Source organism: Arvicola amphibius, chromosome 7 (genome assembly GCF_903992535.2).
Source record: "Arvicola amphibius chromosome 7, mArvAmp1.2, whole genome shotgun sequence".
In the NCBI taxonomy this organism is placed as follows: domain Eukaryota; kingdom Metazoa; phylum Chordata; class Mammalia; order Rodentia; family Cricetidae; genus Arvicola; species Arvicola amphibius.
The window spans coordinates 52,777,736-52,803,407 of NC_052053.1; the positions used below are offsets into that span (position 1 = coordinate 52,777,736).

The window sequence follows — 25,672 nt, forward strand, 5'->3', positions numbered from 1 at the left end:
CAAAGGCTATGGGAGAAAGCTTTAATAACAGACTCCATGTGATTTCATAGGCAATCATTTAGCAGGTTAATGAATCATTTAACTGTCTTTACTCCATATTCCACTCAAAGATAAATCCAAAAATGCAACCTCTTATACTGACCAATGTAACTAAGTACAAATGAAGTAAGTCAATGTGTACCTCATTAGCATGCTGCGGTGTAGTCAGTAAGACAAGCCCTCCCGCCCCAGCCCTGGCAAACAGAGATAAATGATTGTGCACTGCGCGATGATACCTTTAGGTGAGAACTTTGGTTCATGCAGTTGGCTGCCACAGACGTTGCACCCAAAACCCGCAGCCCTGGCACCCAAAGTCAGTCAGCGGTGGTAGCTCTAGGAGTCAGCCGTGCTCCTTCCACAAGACCAGGTGAATACTGTGGTCAGGCATGCTGGTGGCAAAAACTAAGCCCGTGTCGTTGTGCCCATCCAGTCCATTCAGCCAGGATGCTTCGCCTGCCAGGAAGCTGGAGCCTCTCTTTGATTTTCTGTACTCCGGCAGAGGCCAGCGGCTAATTAGGCTCTCTGTCCTCAAATCCATGATGTACAGGTAGTGGTTGTCAAACAGCAGGGCAAAGACATCTCCAAAGCCAAGCAAGGCTAAGTTTGCTACCTCAGGTGTCTTGATGACCCTACAAGGAGGAGAGTTCAGAATCATGAAACAGAAGGCAGCTTTGCTGTAGATCAAACTCCTAAGCAACTTTAGAGCTAGTAAGATTTTTTTTTGATAAGGAAACTGTGAACTGGGAATGGTGGTGGACGCCTTTAATCCCAGGCAGAGGGAGACAGATCTCTTGAGTTCAAGACCAAGCTGATCTACAGAGTGAGTTCTACAACAGCCAAGGGCTACACAGAGAAACCTTGTTGGGTGTGTGTGTGTGTGTGTGTGTGTGTGTAGGGCGGGGAACAGGACAAAAAAAACCAACCTACCAGTATAATATTCTATGAGAGTAGTGAAACAGTCAAAAACTGCTGGTCCTTGGTGTGAAAACTAGACCAGAACACAGACTATAACCTGGACTGAAAATGGGGGAAAAAAAACCAAATGGAATATTCAAAAACAGCATATATCTATTTAAGGTAAATACTCCATCTGGTCAATGATATTTTTGTGTATAATAAAAAATGAAAGAAAAATTGTATCTTATTAGTTTGTTTTATGGTATTGGGAATTAAGCCCCCAAAGCCTCAGACAAACTAGACAGATGTCTACCACTGAGTACCAAGCCATGTAATTAGCTATTGCATGTTGGTCTTCCCTCTTCTTGGTCAGTTATTTTCCTGACTTTGGTTTAATGTTTCTGCTGCTTCCCTGTGTATTTCAGAATGCCTGACTCACAGGTAAGTGTTCAATAAATACCTTGTAACAAATAAAGCCGTGGCACAAAGAACAGAAAAGTAGAAAATTCATATAAAAGACCAAAAGGAAGCAGGGTGGGAGGGTGGTGAACCATCATTTCAAAGCTGAATGTCTGTGGAAACTAGGTTGTGAAGAGTTAGTTTCAAAATTAAAATACAATGTTGGAGAATAGAATACAGGACTTGTCATGCTGATGCAGGGCCCAATTCTGACCTCTTCAGATGTGCAAACAGGAATCCCTACTGGCAGTTTGGGTCCTGGGCTGGTCAAGCCATTCTCCACCTAAAGTGCACAACATGCTGCCATTTGTGTTCTTTTTGTTTGTTTGTCTTGTTAGCTTCAAGACTAGAAAGGTTCTAGGAACCATGGCTACAGGATTTGTGCTGGGATTTCAAAAAGATTTTCTTTATTTGTATTTGGAGGTGGAAAAAGGCAGAGACAGAATTGTCTGCTTTTAACTTTAAACCTAGCACTTCCTACCAGCAAACAATCATTCAGGTTCATTACTTGAAGCTAGTATGCCCAAACTCTAGAACATCAATTGAACTTTCAGGATTCTGGGTAGGAAGCACTGAAACAATGGCGTGTGTGTGTGTGTGTGTGTGTGTGTGTGTGTGTGTGTGTGTAGGTCAGAGGACAACTTTCTTCCACATTCTGGGTTCTGGGAATCAAACTCACAGGGTCAGGTTGGTAGCAAGTGCCTTTACTCACTCAGATCTCACTGATTTTTTTGTTTTTGAGACAAGTATTCATATAGCTGACCTTCAACTTCACTATTTAGCTCAGGATTACTCTGAACTCCAGATTCTTCTGCTACACCTCTCAAGTTACAAGATTACAGCACCTATGGCTCAAGTTCTTTCAGTTTCCTTCTTAGTTTTGGTGCCCTTGGCTTATGCCTGCTATCTGGATAACACAGCCGTGGCTGGATGAATGCTGGACTAGGAGATGTAGACTATAGGGCCCTTACACTTTTAGGCTGCTTTTATCCTTTTCTCAAAGCATGATTACCCTAGAAGTGATTCTGACAGCTCTGAAACCTAACTAATTATTCTGATTCAGATGCAAATGAGGCTGTAGCTGAGACTCGGGAGCCAGAGCCAGTTTTTTTCTATTCCATTTTTTATTCTATTGTTTCCTGAACTATGCTACACAGTACTAACTGAATTATTAACAGGTGTGCAATACAAGAGACTACACAAATTCAAACAATCCTTAATGAAGGGCTTCTGAGTTATTAATAATAAATATTTTCAGCTCTAATAATAAATATTTTCAGCTCCTATACTAGGTTTATTTCTAAATAAAAAACCTGAGGCACAAAATTGAGGAATTTAGACAGAAACCACAGATCATAGGAGAGGATACAGATCTTTGACATAAGAGGTGCCAAAGAGGGCTGGAGAGATAGATGGCTTAGAGGTTAAGAGCATTGCCTGCTCTTCCAAAGGTCCTGAGTTCAATTCCCAGCAACCACATTGGTGGCTCACAACCATCTGTAATGGGGTCTGGTGCCCTCTTCTGGCCTGCAGGCATACACACAGACAGAATATTGTATACATAATAAATAAGTAAATATTTTTTTTAAAAAAAAAAAGAGGTGCCAAAGAGCCTATGACTTTGGTGCCTAAATTCAAGACTTTTTTTTTTTTTTTGGTTTTTTCAAGACAGGGTTTCTCTGTAGCTTTGGAGCCTGTCCTGGAACTAGCTCTTGTAGACCAGGCTGGTCTCGAACTCACAGAGATCCGCCTGCTTCTGCCTCCCGAGTGCTGGCAAGTAAATTCTCCAATTTATCATACAGCACTCAAATATGTTAACAAACTTCCAGTTCCAGAGTTGGAGAGATGGCTCAGAGGTTAAGAGCACTGGCCGCTCTTCCAGAGGTCCTGAGTTCAATTCCCAGCAACCACATGGTGGGTCACCACCATCTGTAATGAGATTTGGTGCCCTCTTCTGGCCTGCAGGCATACATGCAGACAGAACACTATACATATATAAATAAACCTTTAAAAAACAAAACCCCCCCAAAAACCCTTTCAGTTCTAAGGAAGGGGTCAACAGTATTCAGTGGGGCACAAAATTGCCATTGAAACTCTTATGTCTTTGGAATGAAGTGAATCTCAACAGAAGGCCACTTACTGACTAGACTCCACTGGGAGTCAGGACCAAATAACAGTACGTAAGTTCAACTGATGATGAAGTCGAACTTAAAATATTAGACCTGAAAGAGGTCTTCTCATCTACATCTCCCATTTTCCAGAATAAGGTTTTGATTCCTGAAAGGGAAGAAGGGGCTCATGATTCAGAGTAAGGGAGGGATTAGAACCTTGATCTTTAGATCTCAGCAGATGACACTTTTTCACGTGCTTCTAAAACATTTGCCTGAATGCAGTGTATACAACCCTGCTGTTAACTGATGTACTTTCCAAAAGAAGACACTGACGAGCACACTCAGATCTTCTCTTTACACCACTGAACTATACAGACTTTTAGAGGCACAGCACATGGGCCAAGGAAACATTACCTGAGAATATCATAACTGGCAAAGTCCCACTGGTACAGACCAAGCGCTGAACTGCAGACAATGTATTTTCCATCAAAATGAAGTCTTGGCTGCAGACAGATACTTCTATCTTCAGAGACGGACAAGGTCTTTAAGCACTTACAGTTGATTTCTCTCCCAATTGGCCAAATCTACCAAAAAAGAAAAAAAAAGGGGAAGATGATTGATCATACTAATAAAAAAAAGCTAGTATTTATATAACATGGCTCAAAGAAAAAAAAGTGGCACCTGCTAACAGACACAAAGAAAATACAGGGTCAAGACTCCTGTGTTAGTCAAGAGCCACAAGTTTAAGTCCTGATTTTCTGTGATTTTAGGTCAAATAGTTAACCTCTCTGAATGAAGATAGTGCCTACCACAAAGGTGGTTTAAAAATGCAAGGAAATGGAGTGTCAGCTGGGCAGTGGTGATGCACACCTTTAATCCCAATACTTAAGAAACAGAGGCGGGCAGGTCTCTGAGTTCGAGGCCAGCCGGGTCTACAGAGTAAGTACCAGGACAGTCAGGGCTACAGATACCCTGTCTCAAAAAACACGTGTCTTGTAAATACTTGGTAAATTGTGAAATAAATCAATGTTTCTTTTCGTAGTTTAGAACTAAGAACTGAGGAAGGTAGGAGCCTTAAGAGAGAAGTCTTAGTGCTTAGAGGGCTGACTGCAAATGTGAGATCAGTCTGGGCTACATGACTGAGCCTCTCAAAATATAAAATCAAACAAAAACCACTAAGTATGTGGAACGGAACATTTTTTAGTGCTTTCTCCTTTGCGTGTACACTCATCAGTGTGTGTAACATAGGTATGAGTTCATGAAGAAGCCAGGAGTTGATGTTGGTGTCATCCTCAATCACTTTACACCCTATTTTTGAGACGAGGTCTCTCACAGAACTGCAGTTCATCAATTTGGCTACATTAGCAAGTTAGCAAGTCCCAGAGATTCCCTCCCACCCCCCATCCCCAAGACAGGGATTCTCTGTGTAGCCCTGGCTGACCTGGAACTCACTCTGTAGACCAGGCTGGCCTTGAACTCAGAGATCCACCTGCTTCTGCCTTCCCAGTACTGTGACTAAAGGTGTGTGTCACCGTGCCTAGCTTTTGTCATACCTTTTTAGTTTTCCTTATATGCTATTTTCCCCCCTTTGGTGAGAGAAATTACAGAGGAAGAAGACTTACCTTAATCTCATATTTGTCTGCACTTAAGAGGATGTAGTCTCCAGGGCTGTGCAAGACAGACTTGACTTTACACTTCTGCAAAACCACCTATAAGCATAAGCATCTGTATTATACAGAGAACTTACCACTCTGTTCCTATGCTAGTTTTATATTGTTTTTAAATTAAAATATGAAAATGAGCTTGAGGGGCTGGAGAGGTGGCTCAGTGGTTAAGAGCTCTGACTGTTCTTCCAGAGGTCATGAGTTCAGGTCCCAGCAACCACATGGTGGTTCACAACCACTTATAATAAGATCTGGTGCCAACTTCTGGCCTGCAGGAACACATGCAGGCAGAACATTGTAAACATAGTAAATAAATCTTTAAGATAAAAAAATGAGCTTGATATGCTATGCTAGAAAATATGTGGAACTCATTATTAGGTTAATTCTTAACAGTTTTTTACTACAACCAGATTCTGTTACTGGCTGTATTGCAATGTCTAGTGTTGGAAGCAGTTACTGTTATTTTTTTAAATTTGGAAGTGCTAACATCAGGATTAATTTTTAAGATTGTAAAGTGCACATTTGGGATGTAGCTCAGTAGTGAATTGCATGCCTATCATACACAAGGCTCCAATTTGACCCTCGATACTGCATTCTCTTTATTATCACTGCTTTTAATATGCGTGTGTGTGCACGCCCCCCGCCCCCCCCAGGTAACTTAAATGTAAGGAGCCAAGAGTGGTAGTGCATGCCCTTAATCCCAGCACATGCAGATCTCTGTGAAAACAAGGCCAGCATGGTCTATATAGTGAGTCCATGTCAACCAGGGCTACCTAAAACAACTCAGTTCTTAAAATTGAACAAATAAACAAGGAACATGAACTGCACACAGATGTAGACAGACATGGTTTGTTTTCAGAAGCATGTGCACACAAAGGAAAAGCACCAGGCTTAGACTAAGACCCTGCAATCTGCCACAGAGATCTGCTAACCATGGCCCTGGAGAAAACAGCAGCCCGTGTGCTGCTCCTTAGTGCTGGAGACTGAACCCAGAGCCTCCTACATGCTAAGTGAGCACGCTACCAATGTGCTATACCAGACTTACTGTTTCTCAGTTACTCGTTTTTAAGATAGGAGATAAAATACCTATGACCTTACTTCATATAAATAGTAGTGAAGATGAAATAGAACCATACAAATAATAGTTACAGGAAAAGGCAAAGTTCTCCTGCTACTGTTAGGTCCTAGGAATCTTTAACTAGATCAGCAGAACCATTCAGAAGTCTGAGCTATGGGTGCAGTGAGACCTGAAGATCTGTTAGCACACATCAGGCACCTCTGCTCAACAGCGAATGACAAGAGTCCAAGTCATACACTCGGGAGGCAGAGGCAGGCGGATCTCCGTGAGTTCGAGGCGAGCCTGGCCTACAAGAGCTAGTTCCAGGACAGGCTCTAGAAACTACAGGGAAACCCTGTCTCGAAAAACCAGAAAAAAAAAAAAAGAGTCCAAGTCATAAAGGGAGGAACTTGCCCACATCATAGGCATCATCCTGAGCCCACTAGGGCTGCCTATGACATACAACTTTACTGTTTGATAAGTCAATGTGTCCAGTGGTTCCCTATCTTCTCACAAACTTCCCTATCTTTACTTTTACCTATTCAGGGAAAATTTTAGATTGCCCACCCAATCTAAAACCTGGCAGGCATTTCTGAGTCTCTCTTCTTTCTAACCTATAATGAATAACTGTAGGTAACTTTATATTAAAGATAGATCCTTCATGCATTGCCACACAAATCCAAGCCATTGCGTCTTTTGCTTAGACTAACCCCAACTAGGCATCTCATAGCCATGTGTATGTATCTATTATCTATCAGCTTTCCACATTCAAATTGTTTCTCATACATAAATCACAGCAGACCTTAAATCTTAACTTTCAATAGCTTTCTCAATACACTTCTGGTATCTACCAACCTTACTCTGGCCCACAACCGCTTCGTGAGGCCAGCTCTGGCCTCTGCAGCATGGCTGCACTGGCCTTCTTCGGGTGCTTTCCTGTCCCTGAGCCCATGCATATGTAAACCACACCCTGCTCTTTCCACAGCCATCAACTAGCCACCTTTTGGTCTGTCTCAAAAAGCTTTTCCTAATTACTCCCTAGATTTTCTTACACTGCACTACACTTCTCCTTCACAGAACTAATTTACAATTAAACAGCACTTTTTGTGAATTTGCTACACAGCAACCATTTCTTTTTAAAAAATATTTATTTATTATGTATACAATATTCTGTGTGTATGCCTGCAGGCCAGAAGAGGGCACCAGACCTCATTACAGATGGTTGTGAGCCACCATGTGGTTGCTGGGAATTGAACTCAGGACCTCTGGAAGAGCAGGCAATGCTCTTAACTGCTGAGCCATCTCTCCAGCCCCCATAGTAACCATTTTTATTACATTAAAATCCATCAGATCAGGCCAAGGTTTATTTTGTTTGCTCCTACATCCTCAGCCTCCTGGAAAAGAGTATAACAAGCTCAAGAAGTGTGTGTCTGCACAACAAGTATTCCATTAATACTGCATTCAAAACAATTTTGTTTTGAAAATGAGAACACCACAATATTCTGTTAAAGACTCATTTTTCTTCTTTTATTCTCTTTATTTTTTTGTTATAATGGTGCTTGATCATAGGCTCTTGGACGTGGTTCTACCACCGAGCAACACCCAGCTCCTCCCTATCTCACATTTTACAAGCACTGCACTTCTTTTTTTGTTGGGGATGGTGTTTGAGACAGGGTTTCTCTGTGCTGCCCTGGCTGTTCTGAAACTCTCTGTAAACTAAGCTGGCCACAAACTCAGAGATCTGCCTGCCTGTGCCTGAGTGCTGAGATTAAAGGTGTGTGCTACTACTATCCTAACACTTTCCAAAATGAAAATTACAGTTCTGAATCAAGGAAGGTATCTTAACCACCATGCTCTGTGAGTGCATCTATTCTGCTATGATTCATCTACAATATATGAAAGGTCTATCTATCATCCTCCATTCCCCACCAGCGAGGAGCCAGATACAAAGGACATCCCCCGGTCTTCCTACCTTGGTGACCCATTCAGTATGTCCAGTGAGTGTGTTCAAGCATGTCCCAGCAGATAAAGCCCACACTTTCACAGCGAAGTCCGCAGAGCCACTCACCAAAATATCCAGTTCATCACTGTAGTCCACACTGAACACTAGTGCACACAACACAGTCAGAGTGAAAACACTTCACTGTCAAGGGATCTTTATAAAAACAATAACATTTATTCTCCTGGCTCTCCAAATAGGTAACTTCCTAACCAGAGCACATTAAGAATTGAGTTATTCAACCAGCAGCTTTATGATACAAAGAATCTATTTCAAAACTGTTATTACTATTATAGTTTATCCTAAGGATAAGAAAACCTGCAACTAACACACTCTTTTCTGTTTGTGTCAGCTTCAGTGTGATGGAATGATGGCAGCCCTTTTAAGATCCACAGTGTGGTGACTAGAGAAATGGCTCAAAGGTTAAGAGCACTGGCTGTTCTTCAGGAGGTCATGAGTTCAATTCCCAGCAACCACTTTATGGCTTACATGTTTTCTGGTGCCCTCTTCTGGCCTGCATTGCAGGCATACATGCAGGTAGAACTCTATGTATAATTAAAGGGTAAATCTTTTTTTAAAAAAAAAAAAAAATTGCAGTGTGAAGAAAATAAGCTGCAGAATACTTGGGCTCCAGAAAGGCCAGGGCAGAGAGAAACAAGGATCTCAAAGGTCAGACTTGGTCAACAATTTCTAAATTTCTTCAAGTTGTACACCTAGCAACTACATTAGTTCAGGACATGCAGTGAATATTCAGTATTTTCAGTATTTTTTTTCAAGACAGCGTTTCTCAGTAGCGATGGAGCCTGTCCTGAACTCACTCTGTAGACCAGGCTGGCCTCAAACAGAGATCCGCCTGCCTCTGCCTCCTGAGTGCTGGGATTAAAGGCTGTGCCACCACCGCCCAGCTTCAGTATTTGTTTTTAAATGTCTACTAAACTCAAAGGACATTGGTAACCTAGGGATGAAGACACTGGCCCTTCCTTCAAGAAACTGTGAGAGACAAGTTGTTTTTTTCAAGAGGTTACCTCTTGCTAGAGCAGCCCTGGAGATGATGACTACTCTACCAGAGAGGACTTCAGAAGACGAATACTGGAGATGGGACAAGAAGAATGCATATAGCTTATTAAGAAAATAAGCAACACTCCAGGCAGAGGGGACAAGAAAAGCATGGATTAACAGCCACAGCAGTGTCAAGAAATAGCAGAACATTTTTAGAGCAGGACCTCCAAAACTGGTAAGGAATGAAATCGCTAGAAGCTGTGGTATCCCTATCCTGTGTAGTATCACTCTGTTTAATGGATGGGATCCATATTAAACTATAGACTTCTTGTTTGTTTTTTGAGACAGTGTTTCATTGTGTAGCCCTGACTGGCCCAAAACACAGAGATCTACCTGCCTCTTAAAGGCGTGTGCCATCACACCCAGCTATAGACCATTGACTTCTAAAACAAATAAATGAGAGTAGATTAAAATTTAAAAAAAAAAAAACATATAAGGATAGTTGAATAGTCTTCTGTTTAGTAGCAGAAGAGCTAGGTTTAAAGAAATATTAACACCAGGTGTACAACATAAGGAACTTAGGCTATCAAAGTAAACAAGCTAAGCCGAATCCCTGACCAATGGAGCTTAGAGTAGGAGGTAAAGTAGTCACTATGACTACGTGTGTAGATAGGACAATCCAGAACAGAAATTTCTTTCATGTTAGTCCCAGGATGTTACTTGTTTTACTCACTTAGCGGCCAAGTACTAACTGGATGTACTTCTGTGTAGATACAATCCGTGAACTACTGCCCAAGGGTTTTTCAGCTTTGAATAAATAGAGTGGTCTGAATATCTGGGTGTGCAGGGTGGAATCCACTGAAAGCAAATGTAAGCGACTGTGCAGAAAGAAACAATCTGGGAGAGAAGGACAACTATTCCTAGTATATAGGGTCATAAAAGAGTTTTGAAGGCTTAGAAAAAACAAAATGTGTAAATCATTCCAAATGTAGGGAAATAGCTACAGTAGTAAAGAAGAGAAAACCACAGGTTAAAGCAAGTAAGAAAAAATAAAAAACTTATGGCTAAAGTAATTGTAAAGACCCTCAAAAAAGAAGAACCCACCCGCCCCCGTGTGTCCCCGGAAATGCTGTGTCCTGGCTCCAGAACTCCATTCCCAGCAGGCCACGGTGTTGTCAAAGGAGCCTGTCACAAGCTTCTGTTCATCGAACTTCACAGCTGCACAAGTGTGGGTCTGGATGCCGTAAACACACTGTCCTGTGCTTACATCCCACAGCTTTGCAGACAAGTCATCTGACCCTTGAAGAGAAAAACCAGGAAGGTTAGTGTGACCTAGACACCTTAAAGAAGGACAATCAGTCCCCTCTGGAGTGCTTCTTCTGCTTTAAGGCTAAGAAAACCAAAGCATAGACAGAATAATGTGATTTGTTGGGCTTCAAAATGGCATTAAGTATACTAGGACAGAAAGCAAGCTTATCTTTTCCCGTAATCTTCTGGGCTGTAGGATATTAGACTAAGGCACCTCTTTATGCTTCTATTTGCAACATTTCTTTCTATTTGTAACATTTCCTTTGTCTGGCTAGCAGAGGTTTCAGATTGACTTTAGTGTTTGTCTTACCTATGGCTGCATGTTTACACTTGAATGCCTGTTCACTCACTGCCCAACAATCCTGAATAAATAAGGACTGTCGACTAGGAAAGCAGAGTCCATTCAAAAATGGGATAAAGATGAACCTCAGGTCACTGGGTAGCTTTTACATAAGCTAGCTGGTAATTTCTTGAGCCATCTTTAGATGTCAAGGCACTTCAATGAATACTAGGGATAAATGACCCTCAAACATTCATATCAGCTCACAGACAGCTTAAATCTGGAGGGAAAAGTTGGTATCATTTCTACCTGTAAGGAGTGGAGGAAGCCCTGAGTGTGTAAACTTCTGAATGAATATGTAAGGTCTGTCAACTCCAAGACCAGTTGGCCCACGGTAAATTGGTAAAACGGTTAAACAGGCTAAAAGGGATGGCAAAGCTGTCCTTGGAAGTATGAGTGTTTACAAACTACTGACCAATATGTACAGAGATTGAGAACTGCAGCTTCCTCCTCCCAGCTGTTTACAGAGACTGGCTGCCTAAGACACCTCCTACTGAGACCAAGGAACCCTCCTACTGTGCTGTACCTAATAAACACACAGAAGGGTCTGGGTTACTGTGGTTGGAGAACCCCACCCGATCCCAGCTTCACTGTATGTGTGTGTGTTCTTTCTTCAGGGATCCTAGCCCCAAGTCACATGGGACACAGCATGGCCTCTGAGGAAAAGTTATGCTAATCATGATGGTGATTCAGGACTGAGTTTTTATTAAGTCTGCAATTCTAATTATTAAATTTTGTCTCAAACTTTACTTTTAGAGGCTCAACAAAAGACATTTTGAGAAACACTAAATAGTTATTTTGACTAGGACATTGTATTCTAGGAAAGCTCCAACAAGTTGGTTTTCAAAAGCTGAAAAATGTTTAAACAAAACCAGCCACAAAATCCCCCACCCTCATGGGCTGGAGAGATGGCTCCAAGGTTCAGAGCAAATACTATCCTTGCAAAGGACCTGGGTTCAATTCCCAGCACCCACATGGTGGCTCACAACCATCTGTAACTCCAGTTTTAAGGGATTTGACACCTTTATCTGACTTCTGAGGGCACTAAGCACACATGTGGCATAAACATACACTCTACACATTAAAAAAAAAATCCTAATGGAGGAAAATCCACCTTTAGTCAAGAGCCAGAGTTTTGGAGGATGGCTAAATAACCATCACTTGTAAAAGACTGTGGGCAAGACTTCCATGTGGACAGACTCCAAGGACACTGAAACGAAGGCTGCCTTTCCCGTCAGCTGGCTATTTAGGTCTCTGTTTTCCTCTCTATAAAATAAGAGGCAGGGTTTGCTAGTGGTTTGCGATGGACACTTCTGGATGGAGACTTTTGCTGGGAATTGAACTCAGGACCTCTGGAAGAACAGTCAGTGCTTTTCAACTCTGAGCCATCTCTCCAGCCACTAGGGTGGAGACTTTTAAGATCACCAAGGGATCATTATTGAATACACAGTGCGCTGAGAACACAGCTCAATGGTAGAGGTGCAAGGTTATGAGTTCTACCCCAACACCACAGAAAATTAAGAAATGAGCATACAAAGAGAAGCCCCACACAAACAGGAAGCTAAAGCATTCTAGTTTAGAGATGTGGAATTAAAAAGGTTGTCAGGCAATTCTCCACCATTAGTAACATTATTGAGAAGCAGAGGTTGGCAACAGTATGCCCAATAGAAACAGCATATAATTTTGTTTCCAAAGGTTAACTTTGGAAGTGTATTTTATTTAATTCTGTTTGTCAAAAGTGTTACTACTTTAACATGTAACAAGGTATCCAAAGGACACACTTTGTTCTTTTACATCCCAAGTCTTTTAATTCTGGTATTTCCCATTTTAAGGGCTGGGGAGCTGGCTCCATGGTTTTCTCACTCAATCCAGAGGTTACCACAGGCTGAACATGACCTAGCCACAATATTCTAAAATCCAGATAAAGATTAATACTGAAAAATAATAAGCACATTTCACAAAAATCTAGACTTGAAGCTTCTCTTGCAAAGTCAGATCTGACCAGTGAATCCTACATGGTAGAAACAGACTGCAGTGGAGCAGAAACTGCTCTCTGGAAAGGCAAGCACTGCGACTTGGCACAGTCCTCAGGAGACTTTCACCTACATTAAGTCATCTTCCTGATGGAGCGTGTGTACCCTCTGGGCAAAGGAACTGCCCTGCTTCTCCCACGTGGCTCTCACATTGTCTATTGATGTCACAAAGTACACTAGGTTCCTCTCTCATCATTTCAGAAATAAACTGCAGAAAAGAGGGAGAATCATCTCCATGCAGACCAGGCCAATCGTTAGCACTGGCCATCACTCTTGTTGGTAATGCTATCTCACTTCCAAGTTCAGGATCCCACTATTCACCCAAGTGAAAATTAAAGTTCTTGAGAAACAAATTATGGGCTGCAGAGGTCCTGAGTTCAATTCCCAGCAACCACATGGTGGCTCACAACCATCAATAATGAGATCTGGTGCCTTGGCCTGCAGTCAGAACACTATATATATATAATAAATGAATGAAATCTTTTTAAAAAGAAACAAACAAATAAATAAGGAAGTGAGGGGTGGGACAGGAAGCTCAGGGGATCCTATACCTATTTTTGACCTCTCCAGGTCCCCCCCCCCATACACAAATAAACATAAAAATTCTTTTTTTATTTTTGGTCTGACTTGGTATGCCTGGGACATACCAAACAAGCCCTTTCTGTTTGTTTGTCTGTTTTTAAGACAGCTTTTCTCTGAGTACCCCTGGCTATCCTGGAACCTGCTCTGTAGACCACACTGGCTTTGAACTCAGAGACTGCCTGCCTCTGCCTCTTGAGTGCTGGGATTACAGGCATGTGCCACCACCTCCTGTCAAAAATAATAATTCTTAAAAAGAGACACAATAACAGAAACACATCTATAATTCTCTAACTTATTTCTCTTACCTGTGAAGTCTCAAGCATGCTGCCATTAGAAATTTCAATTAACACTTTAGATCAATTTCAAAAGCATGATGTAATTTTTAAATGCAAAACTGGTGAATTATAATAAAAATAATATATACCGATTTAGAAATCAATCTTTTTTTTTAACCACTGAGCCATCTCTCCAGTCCCCTTTTTTAAAAAAGATTTATTTATTTATTATATATGCAGTATTCTGTCTGCATGTTATGTCTGCAGGTCAGAAGAGGGCACCAGATCTCATTATAGATGGTTGTGAGCCACCATGTGCTTGGTTGCTGGGGATTGAACTCCAGACCTCTGCAAAAGTAGTCTGTGTTCTTAACCTTTGAGCCATCTCTCCAGCCCCTAGAAACTAATCTTAAAATACAGGGTTTGGGAGCTGAGCATGGCTTAGTGGTGGAATACTGGCCTAGCATGCACAGACCCTGGATTTCTAATCGCCAGCACTGAAGACAAAAATACAGATTTGGGTCCACTAACAAATATTAACAAGTAGCTAAAGGATTTGAGGATTACTTTCCATTTATTTTTTCAACAAATAAATGAGTTTTTTTCCTTCTCTTTCTTACATGTATGGGTGTGTATGTGTATGTATGTTTGCATGTGGAGACCTTGGGACAATGTCCAGAATCTTTCTCTACCACTCCCATCTTTATTCCTTATAAGGCAGAGTCTCTCAGTCAAACCTAGGGCTTACCATATGACTAATACAACCAGCATGTCTCAGGGATTCCCTGTCTCTGCTCAGGAAGCTGGAATCACATTGGGCTGCCACACACACCTAGTATCTTCGTGGGTTCTGGGCATCCCAAGTCCAGTCTTTCTACTTGCATGGTAAGTGCTCTGACCACTCACCATCTCCCCAGCCCATAACTGAACTTTTACTGTACGAAAAGAAACGATGAAGAGGAGTATAATTGTGAATGCCTGTAATCCCCAAACTCAGAAAGAATATTGCTACAAGTTGGAGACCAGCTATATTATGTACTAAGCTTCAGGACAGCACAGGCTAAAAAATCAAGACCCAGCTTAAAAATAGCACATGCGTGCACTCACACTCACAGAGTAACCTTTTTTTAAAGTTAGAGTCAAGGCTTGAGATGGCTTATCGGTTAGCATTGGCCGCTCTTGCAGAGAATATGAGATCTATTTCCAGCACCCAGATGGTGGCTTACAAACTATCAATAACTCTAGTTCCAGGGAAATCGATGCCCTCTTCTGGCCTCTACCAAGCATGCACATGGCGCATAGACACACACAGGCAAAACACCCATAAAATAAAAAAAAAAAGAAAGGCTGGGAGATCTCTGTGAGTTTGAGGCCAATCTGGTCAACATAGCAAGTTCCAGACAGCCAGGGGTACTCAGGAAGATCATGTCTCAAAAAACCAAAAAAGAAAGAAATGGGATTGTGAAGACAGTGAGCCCACTGCCAATATTTAAGTATGGAACACCTAGTCAATACCATAGCTTTTTTTTTTTTCAAGACAGGGTTTCTTTGGAGCCTGCCCTGGAACTTACTCTGTAGGCCAGATTGGCCTTGAACTCACGAAGATCTACCTACTTTTGCCTCCCAAGTGCTGGGATTAAAGGCGTGTGCCACCACTGCCCGGCTTCAATACCATATCTTAAATAAAAAAAAAAAAAAAAGAGGCTACAGCCTTTATACAATTGGAAAGTATTACAACTACAAAGGACATCAAAGCACAGAAAAATGGATGATAATGTTCCAATAATCAGACTTACAGGGAAAATAGAAAGCATAAAGCAAGTTCAGGGTGACAAGCCAAACCATGAAATACCATAATCAAATGACTAATTAAACTGAAAAAGTGCCTGGCATTTCAGAGACTAAGTCACCACATGGGAAAATATGTGCTTTATATAGAAATGCAATTTAAAAATAATCTTGAGAGGTTACTTCTTAACTAATAAACAGATTATTTGCACCTGCTGTGGGCACAGCAGCAATTCAGCACACGTGCAGACAGTAAGCAGAGCATCAGTCACACTTGTGGAACTGGTAATTCTACTCCAGCCTCTGTCACAGAGTAAATAATCCAAGCAGGGGAAGGGGATGCAAACGAAGTCATGAAACAAAAACCTGAATATATACCAACATGGAAACAGCTACATGATGTATTTACACAAAGGAACAACTAATGCTTATCAAAAATGAAAGTCATATCGTTTTGGCACTCAGGAATATTGTTAAAATGTTCTGGATTGAGCAGTGAATGTGGTTATCTGTACACAGGTACGTGTACAGGCACTAAGACTGCTGGTAAGAACCAGAACTGGGCTGAAGACAGGGCTCTTGCAGAGGACCCTAGTTTGGTGACCACTTCTTGCCTCTGCTGGAACATGCACTTAATATGTACAAATCCAAACTCAGACACATGCATAAATACATAATTAAAAAATAAAAAATTTGGAGCCGGGCGGTGGTGGCGCACGCCTTTAATCCCAGCACTCGGGAGGCAGAGGCAGGCGGATCTCTGTGAGTTCGAGGCCAACCTGGGCTACAAGAGCTAGTTCCGGGACAGTCTCCAAAAGCTACAGAAGAAACCCTGTCTCGAAAAACCAAAAAAAAAAAAAAAAAAATTTGGGGGACTTAAAAGATGGCTTAGTTGTTAGGAGCATTGACTTCTAGAGATCCTGAGTTCAATTCTCAGCACCCACATGGTGGTACACAATTGTCTATAATTTAATCCCATGAGATCTGATACCTTCTTCTGGTGTGCAGGCATACACGCAGATAAAACACTCATGTAAATAAATCTGTAAACAAACAAACGACTCCTAGAACCATTTTACAAACAGCCAAGAAGGAATTACATTGCCTAAATGTGGACACACATCAGAGCCAATTGTAATTCTATATATGTTACATCCATTATAATTCTATAGTAACATAAAATTTAAAACTTTAACGGTTGTATATATAATATATAGGTACATTGTCATGTGCTTTAAGCTTGTTAAAAGTACACTCCGTGAGGGCTCTCCTGTCCCATACTCCAGTGTGGCAGTTTGAATGAGAATGGCCCCCACAGGCTCATATGATTGAATATTTGGTCCCCAGTTGGTGGCATTGTTTGGGAAGAATGGGTTTCTTTGTGTCGTTTTGGAACCTATCCTGGCACTCGTTCTTGTAGACCAGTCTGGCCTCAAACTCACAGAAATCCACCTACCTCTTCCTCCTGAGTGACCACGCCTGGCTTAGGTGTGGTCTTGTTGGAAGAATTATGTCACTGGGGGTGAGCTTTGAGGCTTCGAATGCCCATGCCATTCTCAGCTTTCTCTGCTTCATATTCTTAGCTACTGCTCCAGAACCATTCCTGCCTACCTCCCTGCTGCTGTGCTCATGGCCACCGTCATAGACTTTGGATTCATAAACCCCAAATTAAATGCTTTCTCTTATAAAGTGATTTGGCCATAGTGTCTTATCACAGCCAAAAAAAAGCAACTATGACATCCAGCAGATGTTTATTTCAAGTGTTTTCCAAGGAACTTTGTCCAAGAACGAGTTGACCCCTGGCTCTGTAACTGGGAGAAGAAAAAAACAGGAAGCAGCTAAGGGTTTTAAAAACACCACATTCTGGGCTGGAGAGATGGCTCAGTGGTTAAGAGCACTCTGCCTGCTCTTCCTAAAGGTCTTGAGTTCGATTCCCAGCAACCATATGGTGGCTCACAGCCATCTGTAATGAGATCTGGTGCCCTCTTCTGGCCTGCAGGCATACATGCAGACAAAATACTGAGAATGCTGTACACATAATAAATAAATAAATCTTAAAAAAAAAAAAAAAAAACCACATCCTTCAAAACCTTCAAAAAAGCTAGAAGGTACGTTATTTCCAACCAAGATTACTACTGTTTATCCCATAATATAAAAATGCAGTGGCATGGTAACGCAGGTGTTCAGTCAGGGAAGCTTGTCTGAGAAGAGAAGACTACTGGGAATATAAAGGACTATCTCAACCTCCCGTTAGTTTCTTAGGAATGCTGTTAGCACCCAATCTGATGATGTCACCTGCTGCTATTTAATTTGGAAGTCTTACTCTGTAGGACTCTTTCACTTGGTAAAGTCAGCTGGCTGCCCGGGGGTGGAGTTGGCTGACTTCACCAGTTGATTTCTGCTTGAGGTTTGTAAGCCTCCAACTTGATAGTGTTATCTTGTGTTTGTTCTCCCAGTCATCTCTGCTAGATGTCTGAAGTGTTCAGTCTGATGGTTGTTCTACTGATTGCTATTTAGTCTCTAACAGACAATAAACCCATTCAAAACTGAAAGTACAGCTATGGTAGATCATTCTTTGTGAACTGTACAGAACGGTGTGTCAAACAGTCACTTAAATGCCTAGTTTAAAAAACAGCTGTCTCTGCTTCTATGTCCAGACTTTCAGCATCCAATTCTTAGGGTTTCAGGACTTTAGACCAAGGAAGGAATTTGTCTCTTCCCATCATTTTAAAGGCAAGGAAATAAACACAGGTTAAATAATCCATTCAAAATGTTCTTGCTAAATGTAAAAAAAAAAGTGTTTAAATGATTAAAATAAGAAACAAAATTAACAAACAGAGGAAAAGTGTAAGAAGTAACCTACACCTTTCTGATTCACATTATACAAAAGAATATCTGGCCGGGCTGCGGTGGAGCATGCTTTTAATCCCAGCACTTGGGAGGCAGAGGCAGGCAGATCTCAGTGAGTTTGAGGCCAGCCTGGTCTACAGAGTGAGTTTCAGGACAGTCAGGACTAGACAGAAAAACCTTGGGGGGGAAAAAATCTGAAGCTTTTCTCACAAACCCTTAGAAAAATGACTCTTCCCCAGAGGAATGTGCCGTGACAAATATCCCGTATAGGCAACACTGGATCTTCTCAGGGGGAGCTTACAAGAATCAGTCCTTGTAAGTTGGTAGAGAGAGGAACACTGCTTCCCCTCCCCGGCGACTCGCCCAGGTCCTTACCTGTGCAGAGAAGTCCATCTCTGTAGTAAAGTGCATACACTCTGGCACTGTGTCCAATTAATGATGAGGTCTCAAAGGCTTCGTGGTCCTCCAGTTGCTTCATCCTCAAGATAGCCTTCAAGTAAACCTTCTTCCAGTGCAATGCGTCCTGAACAGAATCATCTATCTGCCAGCCCAGATTCTTACAGGCAGTCTGCCACACCTCTGTGCAGGCACTTATCACCTTATTCCACTGCTTAGAGACCAGGCAGCATGTGAGTAAAGTCTGAGGATCGAGCCATTTTATCAAATAAAAACTGAGCTCCAGGGGAAGGAGTTTGAGGAAGTCCCGCTTGAGGAGGGTCTCTAGGTTATTGGAGAGGTGCCTGAGCTGGACTGCCCCACTCAGACTAATCAGGTGGTCCAGAGTTTCATTTTTCTGCAAGTCCGTCAGAGAAAGAAATGTAACAGAAATGTTATCAAGCCATGTCTCAAAGTCCTTTCTCTCCATAAGGTTATGGAAATATTTACCTGTGGCACATCAAAATATTGTATTAGTTCTGTTCAAAAAGACTGGTCAAGCAAGACTGCTAATAAACGAAGTATTAAAAATTAGTGTAAAAATGGCATTACAATTTTATGCTTAGTTACTTTACAGTTAATAAACTACACTGAATGTTTTCATGCACACAAAAGGAAATGCATCTAAGAAAACATATTTTTTACAAATCGTGAAATAGTAAATATGTCAGAGGAACTTATGTCAGTGTGTGACTTGCTCCTTTTAAAGTCTAATACATGCCACATGCATTGTTCCCATAAAGATTCACAGAACATTCATAAGAGTGTCTTCTACTCTGCACACAACCCTCCATCTGATCCATCACAAAGTTGCTTCCTCACTAGACTCCTTACTAAATAAACTGTATTTGGGGAAATAAAGTCACAAGAACAGCATCAGGATGTAACTAAAATACACAAAGCAAATCTATGGAGCTGTGACCTATGCATTAGTTATGCTGGGCACAACCTGATCTGCCACCCAAAATTATAAGACTAACGGCTTAGTTTTACAGTAGATGTTGAAGCAAAAAGATGTGAAGAAGAAAAATAAATGTGTAGTAAGCTTTGCATTTTGGTGTGCCATCCCCCTTACAGCACTGTCTGTAGAACATGGATTACTAAAGGCTGTACACAATTTGCTTTTAGAAGCCTTACATAAGCTAGTCACAAGTCTCTATCATGTTCCTTAGAGAGCCATGAGGGCTCTTGGAGCCTACAAGAAAAAGCAAATTAATAATTCCCATAGTGCTGGGCATAGTGGAATGTGTATATAATACTAGCACTCAGAGGCTGCCCTAAGAGGATTGTGAAGTTGGAGACCAGCCTGGGCAATATAGCAATACCACAGTTCAGATATACAAAGCCAAAAATAATCATCTGGACACTCACAGAAAACATGTGACTTCACTTTACAAATGAAACTACAGGCGCAAGAAGCTAAGTTAATCACTGTGGCTCCAAAGCTAGTGAAATGGCAGAACAGACAGAGGCCTGTGCTTTCAAGATCAGCATAGCAGCTGAGCTGTGCTAGCGTGTGCTTTTAATCCCAGCAGAGGTAGGCAGATCTCTGAGTTCAAGGTCAGCCTAGTCTAAGGAGTAAATTCCTGGACAGCCAGGGCTACACAGAGAAACCCTGTCTTAAACAAACAAACAAAAGCCTAAAAACCACCCCCCACCCACTCCCCCCAAAAACAAAAAGATCAGCACAGCAGTTGGCACGCCTATAATCCCAGCACACAGGTGAGGTTGGGAGAAGTGAAGGTTCAAGGCTATCTTTGGCTATGTAGTTAGTTCAACCTAGCCTGAACTGTAAGAGCCACTGGAGAAGGAGGAGGAGAAAAACCTAAGAATCCTAACTTGGTCATAAGATCTCTAGATACTACGTGTATCTGATTATAGCATTTTACCTCTGGGAAAGTAACAACCTTCCAGGGCTAACTGGACAAAGGCTCAGCATCAACAGGTGTGTCAACTCATTCTTTATAATGAGGGTTAAGTGTGTGTGTGTGTGTGCTTTAATCCCCAAACTCAGGAGGCAGAGGCAGGCAATCTCTGTGACTTAAGGCCAGTCTGACCTATAAAGGTCTATAAAGACTGTCTAGGACAGCCAGGACCATACAGAGGAACCCTATCTTGAAAAAAAGATAAGTAAATAAAAAATTAACATTGAGAATTAAACTAATGGAAAAGAAAAAAATGCCAATAAAAATGATTTGCTCTGTACTGATAGAAGTTAATATTGGGTAACAGGTTCATGGGAACTTAGTTTGATTTTTATTATGTTCAGACAGTGCCACGGCTTTTTTGAGGGGAGGGGGGGTTCTTCCGATTACTTATAAGATTGTCATCTGATTAAAAAAAATTTAAAAGTTCAATCTGGAAGAAAATAAATTTCTTTCCTGACTTGTTACCTAGATTAGAGCTATACAAAGCCAGCTTTCTTCCAACTCTGCCACGGAAAGTGAGCAAAAACCAAGTTCCCAGCACCTAATTTGGCAAGACCACGTCAGACACAAAGTCGTCTTAGTAGAAGCAACGGAACATTTCAATCAGTTCTCTCCAGCCTAACTGCTTGGGCTTCTGAAGACTACTCAAAGTCAGGAGTCTGGAACTAAAGGATGCACCCATTTATATGAGAGACCCAGTTCTTCATCCGCTGAAAGAACAGTTCACATGACTTCATCAACTCATCTCAAAAAATAAGCTTCCTGTCTGATCCCTAACATAATCCCTCTATAACACATCCAGAATCCCACTTTTAAGAATAACTATTGACAAGACAAAGCATTTGTTTCCACAGGCACCTGAGCTATTGAACATCGGATTTTCAGTTTCTTTTTCACTGAGCCCCTGCCCGCTAAGGACAAGAATGACAGGTGTGTGCCACAAAGCCTGTCTAAAATCATTTGACTGTTCAGAGCATAATACAAGAACCAAGTAATTTTGGAGGGACTTTCTTAAAGCCACAGGTCTAAACTGAACTTGTTCTTAGAACCTCTAGAAACTGGCAGCAAAGGTTCAGGGGGAAGCCTCAGGAAACAGGATCTCAACTCAACAGCATTCCTTCCAACAGTGGAATAGCCAACTCCAGAATGGTCTTTCCCATTAGTGTGGAGTCGGGACCACTGGGTACAGAAGCAAGCTGGGATAAATGAAAGAGCTAGACCGACTAGTCAATTTTTTTTTAGCTGATTCAGCCACCTCCTATGTGATCATGGGAATACTCAACTTCAGCAATGTGAGGATCAGAGGTGAGGTAAGACATGTCCATCAAGTCCCTTGAGTCCCAGCACTAAACGCCTGGCGGATGCCTTTGAGTAGTGCTGAGGCTGTAATGGACGTGACTACCAGCATAGCATCATTTTCAGTCCTGTAATCTCATCACGGTTTTCTTCATACCTTGAAGAAAAACTCAAGGACTTGAGCTTCCCAGGCATCTAATTCCATAAAGAAAGGCAGTTACTGACTTGAAGTGCTGCTTCCTAGGTGCTCGCTTCTCTCTACACACACCCCTCACTATCTTGCTCCTCTCACCCTTCTCAATGCAAACATATAACTTGTTCTCCAGCCCGTAACAGAAACAATCACAAGGCTCTGAAAATGTAAAGTATCAGAAAGCATTCCTAAACTGGGAGATGGGAGCCTGAGTTTGGTGTATGTTGGCCTTAAGGGCTAAAGCAGTGCCTGTGAATACCACATTTGATTTTTTAACATGGATCCTTTAAAATGTAAGTACTACTGCCCTTATTAGCAAAGGCTATGGCCCAAGAGGTGGAGAGGCTCTCCCAGAGATACATAGGAAGCAGCAGCTCAATGTTACCCAGTCTCCACCCTCCCAAGGCAAAAACTTCTACCCCCGCATCATTTTACAGGCAAAGCATTGTGGGTGCAAAGTTTGAGTATGTTTTCCCTCCATCTGCTCTGCCATAACCTGTGCAGGTAAAGAGTAAAAGAGAAGTCCATGAGAAGACTCAGTGGTAAAAGTGCTTGCTGCAAAGCCTAATGACCTGATCCCCAAAAGCCAAGTGTTGGTTTGAAAGAAAATGACCCCCAAAGGGAGGGACACTATTAGAAGGTGTGACCTTGTTGGAGAAAGTGTGTCACTGTGGGTGCAGTCTTTAAGATCTTTTTTGCTCAAGCTGCCCTCCGTGTGACAGTTGACTTCCTGTTGCCTCCAAGATGTAGGACTCCTAGCTACTCCAGCACCCTATCTGCCAGCACCCTGCCATGCCCATTGTAATGGACCAAATCTCTGAAACCGTAATGAGCCCCCTCAACTAAATATTTTTATTTATAAGAGTTGTCATGGTGTCTCTTCACAGCAGTAAAAAACAAAGACACCACGTAAAGTTGGAAGGAGAAAACAGACACCATAAAGTTCTCTGTCGTGCGCGCACGCGCACACACAATTTTTCTTTAAAGAATACAAGGTAGATACTTGTTGTTCTTCAAAAGGTTATCTCCTTGCCCCCCTTTTCCTACCAAGTACAACCAGTTAAGCACAGAGGCAGGCCAGGCATGGTGGCACACATCTTTAATCACAGCACTCAGAGACAGAGACAGGAGGATCTCTGAGGCCAGCCTGGTCTACATAGTGAGTTCCAGTACAGCCAGAGCTATGCAGAGAGACCCTGTCTCAAGAAACTAAGAAAAACAAAGAATCATGTTTTGAAAATGTGCGTATGTGCACACAAAAATATTTTGTGAATATTCAGGAAACTGACTAAACAGGTTACTTCCAGAGAGAACTAGGAAGACAAGGAATAGGGATAAAATCCCTTTTAACCATACATCATTTGTATTTAAAACCATATGGATACATTATTTTTAAATTTTTTCCTCTTGTTGCTTGTGAGATTTAGAAAATTTTGTTTTTATTTTCTTGTTTGTTTTTTGAGACAGGCTTTTGAAATGCAGCCTAGGCTGTACTCCAGTTCACAATTTCCATGCCTCAGCCACCTTGAAAAACTTCACATAATGTTTATAAAACATGGGCTCTGAAATCTCGTTTGTTGGGTAACCATGGGCCAATCATCTCATGTATTTCAAGCACATTTTCTCACTTGTAAACTGTAGCCTGGTACTGCTTTACCTACAAGGGTTTGTGAGGATTAAACAGGATAAAGCGTTCTGCGCGTATCTGGCACATTATAAGCCTTCAATAAATGCAGTTACTGTTACTAAATAACTGTATGAATACAGTTATTTCGGCCTTTAAAAAAAAAAGTAGCATCCCAAATACACACCTGTTTTCAAAGCATACCCACAAGCACGGTGCCTTCCTACACGCTCTACAACGTTCTGTATTTTACAAACCACCTGTCCACACTTCATCTTTCATCAAACTGGTAGCCTTGGGGCATCAGTGTTAACTCATTTCGCAGCTAGAGAAACCGAGGCACCAGAAGGCAGGAACTTAGATCTAATTTTCCTGTCTTTAAAATGAACTCCGAATCCCTCAGCCCGCTCGTGACTCCCTCGGTCCCTTGCTCCCGGAGCCGTGTTCCGCGCGGCACTGACCTGAGCGAGCGCCCCGGGGCCCGGGACCTCGCGCCGGGCTCACACCGACTAGGCGCGCTCGGGCCACCAGAGCGTCGCAGCGGCCGGGTCCGCTCCGCAGCCATGGCGCCTGCGGGGAGAGGGAGAAGACAGGCCGAGGCAGCGGGTCAGCAACGCCGCCGACGCCCAGGATCCCTGCCCAGCCCGGCCCGGCCCATAGCGAACACAGACCTGGACCTGCGGCCGCTGCTCCAGGTCCGCAGCCTCACAGGGGAGCGGCTTCCGGTGCTGCTTGCGTCATCTCCGCGCGTCCCTCCGGCACCCAGCGCCAGCGCCGGGCGGAAGCGCCGGTACTTCCGTCCGCTGCCCACCGGGAAGGTGGAAAAGAATGGCCCGGGCTGGGGAGAGGGGCGGGATACAGCCGGTACCACCTGTCTGCGCTTACACCTAGTGATCCTGGTCAAAAGCTTCGTTTCAAGGCGACTTTCCAGATTGTTTTTCACCGCTAGGGGTAGTTTTTCACCGGGGAGAGGGGGTTAAGGCTCCCAATTGAGTTGTATCTAAATTCAAACAACCCATTAACACTTGATACATCCCAAACATGGTTCTGGCACAGATGAACAAATACCTATCGGCGCGAGGTCTACATCTAGTCGTGGGAGAAAGACAGCATAAACTACTAGGCAAACTATGCGGAAAGAGGCGAAGGCTGTGGAAACAAAACACGAAGCACTCTGCCCAAACCGTGATTACTCAACCACAGAGATGGCCCTTCTCTGTAACGCTTAAGTTACTTTGTGAGAGTCAAAGTTACATTTTAAGTTTTAAGTACCATGCCTTAGGGATCCATGAAACAAAAATTCATCTGATCTGCAAGCCCCTTGCCCAAGGACAGATAGTTCCTGAAATGCTGGAGGTTGCTGTTTATGGAAGATAAGGAGCCACGCTTTCACTCCCCCTAAACAAGTTTGTTGGACCCATCTGCACCAGATGTGCTCGGTCACATGTGAGCAGGAGGTACATAGGCAGGAAATACGACAGGATGTATGCTTGCCCTGATTGGACCTAATGGGAAATGCAATGAGTTACGGGTTTTCCTTCTTAAACCCTTGTAAAACTTGATTCTGGGCCATAGTGTTTTATTCTCTATTGGCGGGATTAACAGTTTATCAGCTGGCTCAAATCCTTTTGCTTTCTCCAACTAGAAGTCATCCTAAGGAGAAGCTCTCCCAATGCTGCTGTGTGAGAGTTTTTTGTTCTTGTTGGGTTTTTTGTTTGTTTGTTTTCGTTTTTGAGACAGGGTTTCTCTGTGAATCTGGCTGTCCTGGAACTCCCTCTGTAGACCAAGCTGTCCT

At 42.4% G+C, this 25,672-nt stretch overlaps 1 protein-coding gene across 2 annotated transcripts; it reads right to left on the bottom strand.

Annotated features, from left to right (window-relative positions):
* Nucleotides 1-24,601, bottom strand: Fbxw2 (F-box and WD repeat domain containing 2). 2 transcript variants are annotated; one of them, XM_038335961.2, is made up of 8 exons: nt 24,549-24,601; nt 24,339-24,447; nt 18,777-19,286; nt 10,330-10,524; nt 8,200-8,333; nt 5,129-5,215; nt 3,921-4,090; nt 1-668 (listed from the first exon to the last, which is right to left on the bottom strand). In XM_038335961.2, the coding sequence occupies exons 3-8, from the start codon at nt 19,264-19,266 to the stop codon at nt 380-382; spliced, it is 1,365 nt and encodes a 454-aa protein (XP_038191889.1). In that variant the 5' UTR covers nt 19,267-19,286; nt 24,339-24,447; nt 24,549-24,601; the 3' UTR covers nt 1-379. The 2 variants fall into 2 exon arrangements, with proteins under 2 accessions (XP_038191889.1, XP_038191888.1); XM_038335960.2 differs by lacking the exons at nt 24,339-24,447; nt 24,549-24,601 and adding an exon at nt 24,065-24,298.
* Between the last annotated feature and the right edge of the window lie 1,071 nt (nt 24,602-25,672).

Bases quoted from the DNA above. Each gene is read 5' to 3' on its own strand.
- Fbxw2 (XM_038335960.2), bottom strand. From the start codon at position 24,152: ATGAAGTGTGGACAGGTGGTTTGTAAAATACAGAACGTTGTAGAGCGT. The intron at 19,287-24,064 runs GTGTGTATTTGG...GATGTGCCACAG, and splicing joins TGGGTATGCTTTGAAAACAG to GTAAATATTTCCATAACCTT. The intron at 4,091-5,128 runs GTAAGTCTTCTT...CTTTTTTGGTAG, and splicing joins CAGACAAATATGAGATTAAG to ATTTGGCCAATTGGGAGAGA.